Raw genomic sequence first — 14,485 nt, forward strand, 5'->3', positions numbered from 1 at the left:
AACATTACTTTATCGCAATATCAGCTTGAATCCATCCTCGCATTCATCGAATTGACGTGTTATACGCGCTTACATACCTCGTCCCACACCCTCTCGTCGATATAAGTGAAATTGACCCTCTTGCTTGCCTCTTGTTGAACGAAATCTCTCATCCCATAACCATCCAACATGGCCGCTCCAGCCGTCGGTGTCTTGCCCGTAGCTTCCATCAATGTGAGTGATGAGCATGACATGACCCCCACTTCTTATTTGGATCTAAGCTGATCCTTGCACCGTTTATATGTAGATCAACTACGAGGAAGAGACAGGTAAATACCATTCATCGTCACTTACTCATCTCATGTGGAATCGCTGATGATAAAGCTATTGACCAAATGCAGAACGTATTCGAGAATTCTTGACTACTTATGTCGCGCCACCTCGATCTCGACATGCAATTCCATCAAACGACGACGAGCTTGCTGAAGATGACGAGGACGACCAAGAGGACGAAGATGATCTGGCGGATGATATGTCCGATTTGAACGTCAGGGAAAATAGGTCAAAGGCGAAATATGTCAAGGTGTTAAGGAAAGTTGCGAATAGGCAGAAAGAGGAGGTGGTCATTGATTTGCAGGATCTGAGGAATGTGAGTGAACGAAACTGATCTTTTGGGTTGATGGAATGAAGTACAAAGATGTAAAATCTGGTACGAGCGTATATTAGGAGATTGTCAAGCGGTTTGTTCGAATCCTGCTGGATGAACGATGGAAAATGGCGATATGCAAGATATACATGAACTTTACTGACGGTGCCTTCGATCTTTACAGTTCAGCAACGACCGTACACTCCTCCATAATATCACTCGAAACACCAGAAGATACATCCAGCTTTTCTGCGATGTGATTGATAAGATCATGCCTGAACCAGATCACGAACTTGACTTCACCGCGGATGTGCTCGATTTGATTATGCAACAGAGAAGAGAGATGAACGAACAGGTGCAGAATGGGGAAAGGAACGAGGAAGGTGGCATGTTCCCTCCTGAGTTGATGAGAAGATAGTGAGTTGCAATCCCACCAGTACTTGTCGAAATCCACACTTAGTATCGTACCTGACAATTCCTTGAAACCAACGTAGCAACCTCTATTTCAAGCCTCTTCGAAACAACGATGTCCTTGCCGTTCGAGCCGTTCGAGGAGCTCACCTCGGTCATCTCATCACTGTCCGAGGTATCGTCACTCGAGTGTCTGAGGTCAAACCTCTCCTCCTGGTCAACGCCTACACCTGTGATTCATGCGGTAACGAGATCTTCCAAGAAGTCGCTCAGAAAGCTTTCACCCCCTTGACCGTCTGTCCTTCAGCCGAATGTACACAAAATCAAACCAAGGGTCAACTTCACATGCAAACTCGAGCGAGTCGATTCCGACCATTCCAAGAGGTGAAGATCCAAGAGATGGCCGATCAAGTACCTGTTGGACATATCCCTCGATCAATGACTATCCACCTGTACGGATCGCTAACTCGATCAGTCAACCCTGGTGATGTTGTTCACATTGGAGGAATATTCTTGCCTACTCCTTATACTGGTTTCAGAGCGATTAGAGCGGGGTTGCTTCAAGATACATTTTTAGAAGCTATGAACGTTCACCAGTTGAAGAAACAATACCACGCTATGGAGCTCACACCTGAATTGCAAGTCCAAATCGAAGAGATGAAAGAAGATCCAAACTTGTATTCAAGATTGGCCAATTCGATCGCACCTGAAATCTACGGTCACGAAGATGTTAAGAAGGCCCTGTTACTATTATTGGTCGGTGGTGTGACAAAGACTGTAGGAGACGGTATGAAGATTAGAGGTGATATCAACGTGTGTCTTATGGGTGATCCCGGTGTAGCCAAATCCCAATTACTCAAATATATAACGAAGGTCGCACCTCGAGGTGTATACACTACTGGTAGAGGTTCTTCTGGTGTAGGTTTGACTGCCGCGGTCATGAGGGATCCAGTGACCGATGAGATGGTGTTAGGTGGGTCCTACTGTTAACAATTTCGTTCAGAGATGTTATGCTAATTGTACAATTTGGTCTACTCACAGAGGGAGGTGCTTTGGTTCTCGCCGATAATGGTATCTGCTGTATCGATGAATTCGATAAGATGGACGAGTCTGATCGAACTGCCATCCACGAAGTAATGGAACAACAAACCATCTCAATCTCCAAAGCTGGTATCACCACTACCCTCAATGCTCGAACTTCCATCTTGGCAGCTGCGAACCCCTTATATGGACGATACAACCCTAAGATCTCACCTGTCGAAAACATCAACCTACCCGCAGCTTTACTATCTCGATTTGACGTATTGTTCCTAATCCTCGATACTCCCACTCGAGAAGATGACGAGAGATTGGCTCAGCATGTCACCTTTGTGCATATGCACAATACCCATCCTGAATTAGATTTCGAACCTGTCGAACCTACTCTGATGAGACATTACATCGCGGCATGCAGGAGGATCCGACCGATCGTCCCTCCTCAGATGTCCGAATACATCGTATCGAGTTATGTTCAAATGCGAAAACAACAGAAGGAAGATGAATTAGAAGAAAAATCATACTCTTACGTATCTGCTCGTACACTCTTAGCTGTACTTCGTCTATCTCAAGCTTTAGCCAGATTAAGACAAGATAATGTCGTTGGACAGGGTGATGTCGATGAGGCATTGAGATTGATGGATGTATCCAAAGCCTCTCTTTATGAGCATCAGGCGTCAGCCAGAATGGGTGAAGACCAGACGGATACTTCCAAGATATTCAGAATTATCAAAGATATGGCGTCTGCCTCTGCTCAGATGAGAGATGAGGATGATGAAGATTACGAACAGGATGATGAGTTGGAAGAATTAGGTATGAACGAAGTTAGGAATAGAGTGTTGGCGAAAGGTTTCACAGAGACTCAACTTTTGGATACGGTATCAGAGGTGAGTTCTGGGTTTTGGTTCATCTACTCAGGCATCTCGTCAGTTTTAATGGTGTCATATGGTATACTGACGTATATGTGTGATGATTGATTCAGTACGAAAATATGGGTGTATTGGTCAGGACTGCGAACAATACGAGACTGAGGTTCGTTGCTGCTGATGAGTACTAAAGGATATAGTTGCTGAGATGTATTATGGGTGAATGTGAGGATTTCTTATGGTTTCTTTGTATATTTACAGTTGAGTTTACACTTTATAGGGTTTATATATTTATTGATATGGTATGATATGACATGCATTTTCACTTGTCTACGATCAATAATGTACATGAGCACGCATCAGCCATTTCTGACCATGTATATCGACCTTGTACCATTTCATGTGTAATTTCCTCGCCAGTCTATGAGCGTCGTTGACTGTGTTGGTAGTTAGACAATAGGTCGAGACGATACTTGATCGGCTCCTACAATATGTTCAAGGTGGTCAGCTGCACGCTATAACTGAACTGGAACTAATTTCGAAACTTACGAAGGTAACCTGATGCATCCCTCCCCCTCATCCAAAACCCCGCAATCCTTGCCCAACTTCTTCACGTCCTCCGGCCTTATCGAAGCTGGTAATCCCTTGATGATCACTCTCCTACCACTGAGTCCAGATTTATTGCACCAATCAGCCGTAAAAATCTTCTCGATCGCTCGATCTCGCTGCTGTTCGAATGGCGTTCTGTCGTTTAATGTCCGCTGGACGAGGTTGTTGGTCCATTCGTTAGAGGTGATGTGAGTGAGTTGAGCTTGACCTTTACGATCGAGAGTGAATATGGGCTTTGTAGAGAGGATGGTAGATATCTGATTGGCTTTTTTAGATGAGGGAAGGGTTAGGTGGTATGTACGGTATAAAGAGGGTGATTTGGGTAGAGAAGGTGGTAGGGAAGTTACTATCAGTTTCAAATACACATTAGCTCACGACCGATATACCAACTACGACACCATCATCTGGATACAATACAGTCCAGTCCAGTCCAATCGTAAGATATGGTGTTACTCACTCGCAGAGACTGAAAAACTCTCATCCACTGCACCTACATCCCTCAATGCCCTGGTTATATCACTAGGTAAAGCCGTACGGGGTATATCGTGAAGTGATACATTCTTAGGTCTAGATTGGTTTCCAGCTGCCATACAAGCCAACGGTGAGCCCAATATTGGCACGTACAGCAACATGAAGAATACAGAAATGGTATCTGGACTTACTGGCTTGGACGAAATTCTCAGGCATAGGTTGTCTCTTGGCTCTTTCTGCTCGAAGGGCTTTAGACGCTATGAACCGCAAGGAGGATGTCGGTCTGACCATAATGATATCCTTTAGTCAATCTTCTGGAATTGTTCAAGCAGTTTGCAGTGATACTGGTATATGATATCGGAATCACCAGGATATATATTAAACTGATCAGAAAAATCAAAAGTATCGTGAAGGAAATCTCAAAAGCTCGGAAAAGTTCAGGTGGAGGTGATCCACATTCATTTCACCTTGAGACTGACAATGACACGTTCAAACTTAGTATGGGAGATACTACTAGGTAGATATACGAGGGAAGAGCCATGTAAGCTGATAGAACTGTGTGATACACACTGAAGAGCAATGTACATATGGCTGCATGTGGATCATAATTAATCGTTATATACATTTTACTCGACTCGTATAACGCAAAAGATGATGTTTTCATAAGCTTTGTTCTAGGGTCTCCCAATCAACCCGTATTTCCTCCTTGCTCCAGGTTCGATATAAGCCCAACCTATCGGTGTATCCCTCACCATCATTGCCAGACGGTACTGCCATGGAGCATGAACGAGATGTTTCGGAGGTACCGAGAGCGATTTTATCCATGAGAATGGAGGGTATGGGATGAGAGCTTGGGGTTCGGGCGATAACGAGAGGTTGTAGAGTATTATATCGATGACTGAAAACAAGTAGATTTAGCTTTTGATCGGATCAAGTCGATATAAAATTGTATTGAAAATCTAGTCAACATACCTTTTTGAGGTGTTAACAACAACTTCTCCCATTTGTGCTTGATAGGTAGTTTCGTTTCGTCCCTTCCACCACTCTGTGAAGTAGAGGTCTTCAATCTGAATTCGTTATCTATCGTTCCTGGACAGAATGCTGAGAACAGTATGGTGTCAGCGACAAGTTCATGCTCATCTAACCAGCTGTCCTTCCATATTGATCAATCGGGAATTGAGATACTCACAGAAGAACCTCACTCCACAACCTTCACATTCAACTCTACAGCTTTCAACAGCCATCAAACCAGCTGATTTCGTAGCTGCGTATATCACTCGGTGGGGCGCTGGAACGGTCGCAGCTACGGAGGAGAGATGGTGGAGTGCTGGTGATTTGGATGTCGATGCGAGGAGGGGTAACTGTCATATAGCGGAGTACGAGTTTGAGCTTAGCTCCTGTTTTACTGCAGTAGATCGTGATATAGAAGAAGGATATGAAATATAGACAATAGACTTACAAAGCAAGTCAAAGCCAAAATAGTCCCCACGTAATTTACCTCGCTCACTGCTCTAGCTTCGAACGCAATTTTATCCAATCCAGCTTTACTTGGTCCAGCAGTACCTTCCCCGCCGGCGGAGTTCGAGAAAGACAGAGGAGCACCTGATGGAGGTTTGTTTGCATCTTGCTTGTTTAGCGATACACCCGCTAAATCCATCAACATTGATGTTGAGGGTAAGCCAGCTAAGATATGGAGAGTGTCAAGACCTGACCAAGCTATAGATTACAGATAAAGTTGGAATTATCAGCTATGCTACTTTTGACATTGATTGATGTTATAATGTTAGACCAACCTACCCTTCTCAACTACTTCTCTCACTTTTACAAGATCATCCGTACTGGTAATATCCGCAGGAACTACCAGGAGATTATCTTCCTTGGCACCGAGTGAAACACATTCTAATTTGACTTTCGCAAGAGCATCTGATCGTCTAGCCACGAGGCATCTGTACCAATATAGGCAACATTGTCAGCGCAGAATTAAGATAGGCAGGGTCCAAGAGTTAGGGAGAAGTTGATCAATTGATCAGATGAGTGGACAATCCATCAGCGAAATCGCAGAGAGTCCTCCACACCACTCACATCCTAGCACCCCTCTTGGCATAAGCATGAGCCAGATCTCTTCCTACACCTGAACTCGCACCTAGTAGAACTACCCTCTCCTCATGGGGGAGAACAACAGTCTCTCTAGAAGGTGGTGGTTTCGACTTGAGAAGGCGGAGAAGGACTGGAATCGCCAGTAGTGCCCAGAGTGGGGAAGCGGTTGTCATACTGGTGGGCTGTGGGCAGTGCGCGGCTGGTAGCAGTGGTCCAAGTGAGACAAATGAATTGAGGGAGATCAGAGAATTGAATTGATGGTAGTGATGTTGAATGTCAGATGCAATTGCCAGTGCGTCATACTCATCAATTCAACTTCGTCGCAGCCGGCCATCCCGTCACTCGCTCTGTCTTCTCACTCACATGATATCATTGCTTGTACTGTATTGCATCCACTGTCTCCTACGCATACACACTGCTCATCATCAGTATACATCCACCATCCACCCTCACCCCCGCTCGGACCTCTACGTATCTCACCCTCTCTGACGTAACACCGCCTTCATCGGATCAATACCTCCGAGTAACTCATTCCACATACACGTTTCCCTAGAATACAGAGTGACAGACACTTCTCTCCATCTCCATCTGTCATTTTGCTTTGTTCAACCTACAACTCACATCCATCTCCTTTCATTGTTCATTATCACGTTCGATAACACATCCCACCCACCCACTCTGCCAATCGTACCTTCTTACCCGACTACATCGGTTCATACTTTTTCGACTCACTTGTGCTATACCGTCTTCCAACTCTAACTCGCAAGATATATAAAGATAAGATCTTGATAATCTCCAACGACCAAACGGACGATCATTCCCTTTTCCTCTCTTACATCATAACACAGCAAGGTCAACTTAGTCTATCACACACACACACACACATATATATATATATACAAGACCTCAATTTATACATATACATTCCACGATTTATCAATAACGCACAATGACATCTTCGCCTGCTATTCAAATCAACGGCTCATCTTCCAATGCCAACGGGGGTTTATCACTCTTGGATAAACTCAAACAGCGATATGAAGAAGCTGGTCAATCACACGTTTTCACTTTTTACTCCAAACTATCATCAGAGGAACAAAACAACTTGTTAAACCAATTGAACGACATTGACGTCAATCGGGTTAATCGAATATACATGAACGCCGTTGCTGCTGAAGGTGACGGTGCTCATACACCTTCTAACGAGGATAATATCAATTACGATGATACCCTCGTTCCAGGCCTAAACAATCTTTTGGGTAGATCCAGAACACCTACTCCCAGACCTCCCGAGGAAGTTCTCCCCCTTCCAGAGGAAGCTTGTGCTAGTATTTTGAATAATCCAGAGGATGAGAAGAAATGGAGAGAGATAGGTTTAAAGGCTATAGCGAATAATCAGGTTGCCGTATTGCTCATGGCTGGTGGTCAAGGAACGAGATTGGGTTCTTCATTACCAAAAGGAATGTACGATATCAAGTTACCTTCTGGGAAGAGCTTGTTCGAATACCAGGCTGAACGAATAGGTAAACTAGCAAAGGTAGCAGAAGAGAAGGAAGGTAAAGAAGATGGATCGGTGAGAATCAAATGGTATGTCATGACTTCAGGACCAACACGGGGTGAAACGGAAAAGTATTTCAGAGAGAAGAATTTCTTTGGCTTGAAAGAGGAAGATGTGATCTTCTTCGAACAGGGTGAGTCACCTCGCTCCGTCCTACATTAGTCCACTGTTCTGCATGCAATAGATAACCACTAACACTATACCACCCGATATTAGGCGTCCTACCCGCTCTAAGCGAAGATGGTAAACTCCTTCTTTCCACTCCTTCATCCCTCTCAGTTGCTCCAGACGGTAACGGTGGCCTCTACGCTGCGCTACGTCGACCCCTCTCCCCAGATTCCCCTCGAACAGTCTTATCCGACCTCAAATCACAGGGTATCGAATACATCCACGCCTACTGCGTCGACAATTGTCTAGTCAAAGTGGCCGATCCGGTATTCATCGGATGCTGTATCGATCGTAAATCTCAAGCTGGAGCTAAAGTCGTCCGGAAGACAGTCCCCACCGAATCAGTCGGTGTATTAGCTGCCAAAGGAGATGCGTTTGCAGTAGTTGAATATTCAGAATTATCAAAAGAAAAAGCTGAAGCTAGAACTCCTGATGGTCAATTGGCGTTCAGAGCGGCCAATATAGCTAATCATTTTTACACGAGGACTTTCCTAGAAGGTGTAGAAGCGATGGAAAGGAAAATGGCATTTCACATTGCACGTAAAAAAATACCTACGGTCAACTTGCAAAATGGCGAATTGATCAAGCCGAGTGAACCAAATGGAATGAAATTGGAATTATTCGTTTTTGACGTATTTCCATTTACGAAATCACTTTGTGTGTTAGAAGTTCAAAGAGAAGAAGAATTCAGTCCGTTGAAGAATGCTCCTGGATCAAAAGCAGATTGTCCAGAGACTTCCCGAAGGGATTTGTTAGCTCAGCAAAAGAGGTGGTTAGTGGATAATGGAGCGGAGCTTGGGGAAGGTGTGGAAGTGGAAGTTACACCGAAGATTAGTTACGCTGGTGAAGGGTTGGAGTGGGTGAAGGGAAAAAAGTTTGTCAAGAGTGGGGTGTTGGCGAGTAAAGAGGATTTGAAAGATTTGACTGAGTAGGAATGCGAATAGGTATAGTATAAAGAAGGGACAATTTCTAGATCAGCATTAGCGGAAGGAAGCGGATGATTGGGGTTCCAAGTCTAGGTCTAGGTCTAGGTGCAGAAGGGGAGGAATGTGTTGCTATTTCTTTGTCTTCATGTTAGAATCAATTTTTTCCTCTTTTCTCCATTCTCTTATTTCTAGCATAGTCATAAAATCGCTTAATATATCATCACAATTGGACAATAAGCTATCAAGTAATCTCTCATGTTCTCACTCGGGCTTAGTATAAAATGTAGTGATTCCATACTATCCTATCATGCATTGTCTTATTTTTGTTCCATTGCTGTCAAGATCCAGTGATCAGTGTAATGAGCAAAGTGTAAATACGGCCCAATGGTAGAAAAGTAGGAAAAGTAAGTCAGCCCACTCTTTGATGCATATCCATCTCCCCCAATGACCTCAAAACTGCTACTATAGATCAAAATCCATCTATACATATACCGTACATACTTGTATGGCGATATGGTTTATGACAAACTAGCACCGATCAAAGTCTTTGAAGTCAGAACACCATCTTTCGTTCTGATTTTATGAACGGTCTTGGTTTCAGGATCGATCCAAGCTGCCTCTCTAGTATCCAAGGTCGTGAATCCAGGTTGGATAGTTTCGAATACTTTTTTCTTGGGGTTGAGCTGAGCTTCGGGTTTGGCATCTGTGAAGTAAGAAAAAATCAAAGAACCATCGTCAGTCATTTGAAAAACGATCAGGGGTCAATACGTAGGATGATCATTGATCCACCAAAATGTATCATTTCATCAGATCAGGAGGGAATTTTTTTTTTTTTCTTAAAACTACGACTCACTCTCGTATTTCTCACCCTCAAAGTAAATCCTTTCACCAGGTTGAGACCCTTCAGGAGGGTATACAAATTCGATGCCTCCTTCATCTTTACCGTCTTTCGATGATGCACATAATAACATGGCATACGATTTCACACCTCGCATAGTGACAGGTTTGAGATTACACTAACCAGACCGAGAAGAAGGTAGGTCAGACATAACCAAGTTAATATTTATCGTGTTGAGTTTGGGTTTCACTTACGATGACAACAATCGTAGCTCCTCTAATTTGATCTTCCGTCATATATTTCACCAAACCCGAACATACCGTTCGGGGTTCAGGTTCTCCTACATCTATCGATTCGACATATAGACTATCTGCATCTGGATGTCTCTTGACATCTAACACTTTGCCTACTCGCATATCAATCATACTAGGTAATGGTCCCGTAGGTTCTTCTTTGACAGGTTGAGCTTTGGCAGGTTTCTCTTTCTTTTCTTTCTTCTCTTTCTTTTTGCCTCCTTCTTGGGGTGCTGCACCTGCTCCTACAACAGCATCTTTGACCGCGCTAGCTGCGTTAACGGCAGTTCCAGCAACAGCACCAGCAGCAGAGGTAGCAGCGTTGACTGCACCAGATACAGCGTTGGTAACTGTCTCAGTCACACCGGCAGCAGGAGCAGCAGGTTTCTTCTCTTTCTTAACTTTGGGTGGTGGGGCCTTCCTCTCTGGAGTAGGTAATGATGAGATGTCGATGTCCAATGATGGGAATGAGTTTGGTAAGGACTTTTGAGCGGATTGGACGGATTCTAATGATTGAATTTGGAGGAAGTATCGAAGGAGGGAAGGTTGTTGAGGATGTTGAGTGGTAGATGCGGAGATCTACAAGTTTCAAGTTGGGAGGACAATAATGTCAGGACAATATGATTCGTGAACAATCACAGCTGTATCTGAGATATATCTTATGTTGTATGCTGTCTCAAATCTGGAGAAGATCCAACTCACCAAGGTAGGATGTAAATGAGCGTACAGGCTCACATCAGCCGAAGAAGGAGAGTTGGAATAGAGGTATGTAAGAGGGGTCAGCTTTTCGTTGAGAGCCTGATACAAATACCCATATGTCAGCTTATGCCGCGATTTGTTATATACGGCAGACTCACCGAAAGGTCCTTGACATAACCTTCAGTCTCTCCCACCAGTTTGGCGATCTCAGCTTTCTCCTTTTCGTTTGACCCGGTCAAAGAGGGATCAGCTCGTTCGGCTGCTGCGACGAACTCGGATACGTTTGACATGATTTTTTGTGTAGTGTATAGTCTGAGTTTACTGTATTTCTGTAAAGGTGCTCTGGGGCGTAGGAGGGTGATCATGTATCGCTGCTTGACTGACGGAGCAATAGGTAGTGAAATGCGATGGAGATGTTGGAAAGTGTTGGATTTTTCATTGTCCGAGTGGAGGGAATAGGTCTCTACGAGTGACTGGTGAGTGATAAGCATCTCTATGAAGTACCATGACGTGGATTTGTGTCTGTTAATAACTTTTTCAATGAAACGCTGTGTATGGTGGTGGCAAGGATACGGGGTGCGTTTCTGACGTTTTAGACAAAAGAGCATCTTCATCACAGCACTTGCTCCATCAACCAAAAGCTGTATCGATAGGCATATCATAGATACATACCAAAAAGTCTCCTGTAGCATTCCCAATTCATTTACCGAGACATTACACAATCCAACATGTCAGGTCAACCCCCTCCTAACGGTTTCAACCCCGGTGCATTCGAGTTCAGACCCGGTCAAGGTGCACCCTTTGTTCCTCGAGGTCAGCAACAGCAAGGTCAAGGTCAACAGGGCTATCCAGGACAAGGACAAGGGCAAGGGTATGGTGGGTATAATCAATATGGTGGTCAACAAGGTGGTTACGGAGGATATCCTCAACAAGGTGGTGGTGGTTATGGTGGTTATCCTCAATATGGTGGTGGATACCCTCAACAACAACAACAACAACAAACTCAATCACAAGCTTATATACCACCCAATGCCAGAGGTAATTTCCAACCTCAAGCCGTAAGGAACGTCCAGGGATTCCAACCTCCAAACTTACCTCCTACTTCTTCATCACCCAAACCCGACTCTACACCTGCCGGTAAACCCGTATCACTCTCTATTGGAGGTGGTGCACCCAAAGCGGCACCATCACTATCCATCGGTGGAGGAGCACCTAAAGCAGCTCCATCTCTATCTATAGGCGGTGGTGCTCCCAAAGCCGCTCCGTCTTTGTCGATTGGTGGTCAGCCCAAAGCCGCTCCTTCATTATCAATCGGTGGTGCTCCCAAAGCTGCCCCTTCGTTATCTATTGGTGGTGCCCCTAAAGCAGCTCCGTCATTATCCATTGGCGCGGGTAAGAAACCTGAAGAGAAGAAAGAAGAAGAGAAGAAATCTGAACCCGTCGAGGACTCTACTCCCGCTCCAGCAGCTACCACCGATGCTCAAGTGAAAGTCGTCGCTTCTACCACCGACGCACCTACCCCTTCAGCTTCATCTACACCTGCCCCAACTTCCGTCGCTGCGTCCGGCACGTCCACACCATCCGGTACGAACTACACCAAGGTTTCAGCTAAGAACGACGCGGATGCGATTTTAAAGGAACAAGCAGCAGCAGGTGCAGAAGCTCTAAAAGATCTATATGGAGATGATGTGAAAGATACCAATTCGAAATCGCACTTGAACATCATTTTCACTGGACATGTAGATGCTGGTAAATCCACTATGGGTGGACAATTGTTGTTCCTTACCGGAGCGGTAGATAAGAGGACAATGGAGAAATACGAACAAGAAGCTAAAGCTGCAGGAAGAGAGACTTGGTATTTGTCTTGGGCATTAGATTCGAATAAGGAGGAAAGAGCTCAAGGAAAAACTATCGAAGTGGGAAGATCATACTTTGAGTCGGAGAAACGAAGATACACGATTCTGGATGCTCCTGGACATAAAACTTATGTGCCATCTATGATTACCGGTGCAGCTCAGGCGGATGTAGCTATTCTGGTGAGTGACATTCTTGGATGACCATGTCACAAAAACAGCTTGTAAAACCATAGAACACCTTCCTTGACGAAACGCCCTGATGACAAGTGGAGTTAGAGCTGACTCTTCTGAACATAATCAGGTGCTTTCGGCAAGAAAAGGTGAATTTGAAACCGGTTTCGAGCGAGAAGGTCAAACGAGAGAGCACGCAATGTTGATCAAGAACAACGGTGTCAACAAGTTGATCGTGGCTGTCAACAAGATGGACGATCCAACCGTGCAGTGGGATAAAGAAAGGTCAGTTTCTATATGTGATGACATAATTGATGTGGAAGGCTTCCACATTAGCTGCCTCTCGATTGCCTTCAAATGTTTCCCAATACATAAGATGTCAACTGACATTTTCACCGGTAGATATGACGAAATCTGCAAAAAAATCACACCTTTCCTCAAATCAGTCGGATTTAACCCTAAAACCGATCTCACCTTCATCCCTGTATCAGGTCAAATAGCACAAAATATCAAAGATAGGATAGATAAGAAGATTGCTCCTTGGTATGAGTGAGTGTCTTTCATTATGTCTGAGATACGAACGTGGTGGTCTTGCCACTTTCGATCATCTAATTCTTTCACATTACTCTCACCTTCGATCATGCGATGCTCTTCTCCCACAGATTCCGATATGAGATGCTCAACATGACCTCATGCAGCTTTGAATAGAGTATAACGCTTCGCATCCGTGCATTGACTGCCTAGGGTGATGAGAAGAAGATCGTTCGGGAGCTGACATTTTTGTTCCTCCTTCAGGGGTCCCTCTCTCCTCGAACATCTTGATACGATGGAGGTGGCAGAAAGAGATATTGATGCGCCCTGCTGTATCCCAGTGTCTGAGAAATATGCTGAGCTCGGTGAGTCGTTCTAGAACAGATCTCGAAGCTGTAGCTGATATGTTGGAAGGTACAATGATCATGGGTAAGATTGAAGCGGGTCGGGTTAAGAAAGGACATAAGCTACTCATGATGCCTAACAAGGTGAGTGTTTCTCTCTCAGATACGTCAATTCCGAGCGTATCGAGTGTATACAACCAGAAAGACGTGTATGTCGATATCGAAAGTCCCATCACTGATGAGTTCCTTCACTCTTCGTTTAGACACCAGTCGAAGTCAGTGCGGTATACAGCGAACAAGGCGATGAATTGGAACAAGGATTCTGTGGTGAGAGCGTTAGGGTGAAGCTCAACGGTATATCAGATAAAGATATCACACCTGGATTCGTTTTGTGTTCGATTCAAAAACCGGTCAAGACGGTAACAGCATTCAGAGCGGATCTCAGTATCTTGGAAACGAAGAATATCATCTGTGGAGGTTACACTTGTGTATTGCACGTACACACCTTGGCAGAAGAAGTCACCTTGACTGTAAGTGAATTGAACTGTCATGCAATGCAACGACTGATTTCTCCTTGATACTATATAGGCTTTACTCCATTATTTTGACCGCAAAACTATTGAGTTGGCTTTCTTCTGTTCCTACCATGCATATGCTAACATCTGAACTTCTTCTGGTAGGACGAAAATCGAAGAAACCACCTCAATTCGCTAAGCAAGGAATGCTTGTTTCAGTCCTCATAGAAACTACTGCTCCTATCTGTATTGAGACGTACAAGGAATCCAAAATCTTAGGTAGATTCTCATTACGTGATGAAGGTGAGTACCATCCACCACTCATCCACACGCGCGCCACACTCGTACAACACACGTATAACACACGTATAACACACTTCTGACACTTGTTTTTTTCAATAGGTAAAACGGTTGCGATTGGAAAAGTCACCAAATTGATTGAGAAAGCTGAAGATCTTCCTGATGTGACTGG

General features: G+C 44.4%; 6 protein-coding genes across 6 annotated transcripts; 3 read left to right on the forward strand and 3 right to left on the reverse strand.

Annotated features, from left to right (window-relative positions):
- Nucleotides 1-168: 168 nt before the first annotated feature.
- Nucleotides 169-3,128, forward strand: L199_001820 (DNA replication licensing factor MCM7; the record flags this gene model as incomplete). Its single annotated transcript, XM_064887573.1, has 7 exons — nt 169-213; nt 287-308; nt 381-628; nt 810-1,042; nt 1,120-2,009; nt 2,078-2,958; nt 3,054-3,128. 7 exons carry the CDS (start codon nt 169-171, stop codon nt 3,126-3,128), a joined length of 2,394 nt encoding a protein of 797 aa, XP_064743645.1.
- A 145-nt stretch (nt 3,129-3,273) lies between these two features.
- On the reverse strand, nt 3,274-4,308 carry L199_001821 (uncharacterized protein; the record flags this gene model as incomplete). The annotated part of the gene is made up of 4 exons (XM_064887574.1): nt 3,274-3,421; nt 3,487-3,892; nt 4,004-4,129; nt 4,209-4,308. 4 exons carry the CDS (start codon nt 4,306-4,308, stop codon nt 3,274-3,276), a joined length of 780 nt encoding a protein of 259 aa, XP_064743646.1.
- Nucleotides 4,309-4,691: 383 nt separating this feature from the next.
- Nucleotides 4,692-6,287, reverse strand: L199_001822 (uncharacterized protein; the record flags this gene model as incomplete). The annotated part of the gene is made up of 6 exons (XM_064887575.1): nt 4,692-4,915; nt 4,990-5,118; nt 5,207-5,378; nt 5,477-5,733; nt 5,815-5,963; nt 6,100-6,287. The coding sequence occupies 6 exons, from the start codon at nt 6,285-6,287 to the stop codon at nt 4,692-4,694; spliced, it is 1,119 nt and encodes a 372-aa protein (XP_064743647.1).
- A 776-nt stretch (nt 6,288-7,063) lies between these two features.
- L199_001823 (uncharacterized protein) lies at nt 7,064-8,772 on the forward strand (the record flags this gene model as incomplete). Its single annotated transcript, XM_064887576.1, has 2 exons — nt 7,064-7,805; nt 7,889-8,772. The coding sequence occupies 2 exons, from the start codon at nt 7,064-7,066 to the stop codon at nt 8,770-8,772; spliced, it is 1,626 nt and encodes a 541-aa protein (XP_064743648.1).
- A 512-nt stretch (nt 8,773-9,284) lies between these two features.
- L199_001824 (methionine-tRNA ligase, beta subunit) lies at nt 9,285-10,886 on the reverse strand (the record flags this gene model as incomplete). Its single annotated transcript, XM_064887577.1, has 5 exons — nt 9,285-9,469; nt 9,620-9,782; nt 9,859-10,476; nt 10,600-10,695; nt 10,755-10,886. The coding sequence occupies 5 exons, from the start codon at nt 10,884-10,886 to the stop codon at nt 9,285-9,287; spliced, it is 1,194 nt and encodes a 397-aa protein (XP_064743649.1).
- A 438-nt stretch (nt 10,887-11,324) lies between these two features.
- On the forward strand, nt 11,325-14,164 carry L199_001825 (uncharacterized protein; the record flags this gene model as incomplete). The annotated part of the gene is made up of 7 exons (XM_064887578.1): nt 11,325-12,632; nt 12,754-12,908; nt 13,026-13,172; nt 13,419-13,519; nt 13,569-13,642; nt 13,762-14,028; nt 14,087-14,164. 7 exons carry the CDS (start codon nt 11,325-11,327, stop codon nt 14,162-14,164), a joined length of 2,130 nt encoding a protein of 709 aa, XP_064743650.1.
- Between the last annotated feature and the right edge of the window lie 321 nt (nt 14,165-14,485).

Source organism: Kwoniella botswanensis, chromosome 1 (genome assembly GCF_036426115.1).
Source record: "Kwoniella botswanensis chromosome 1, complete sequence".
NCBI classification, from domain to species: Eukaryota; Fungi; Basidiomycota; class Tremellomycetes; order Tremellales; family Cryptococcaceae; genus Kwoniella; species Kwoniella botswanensis.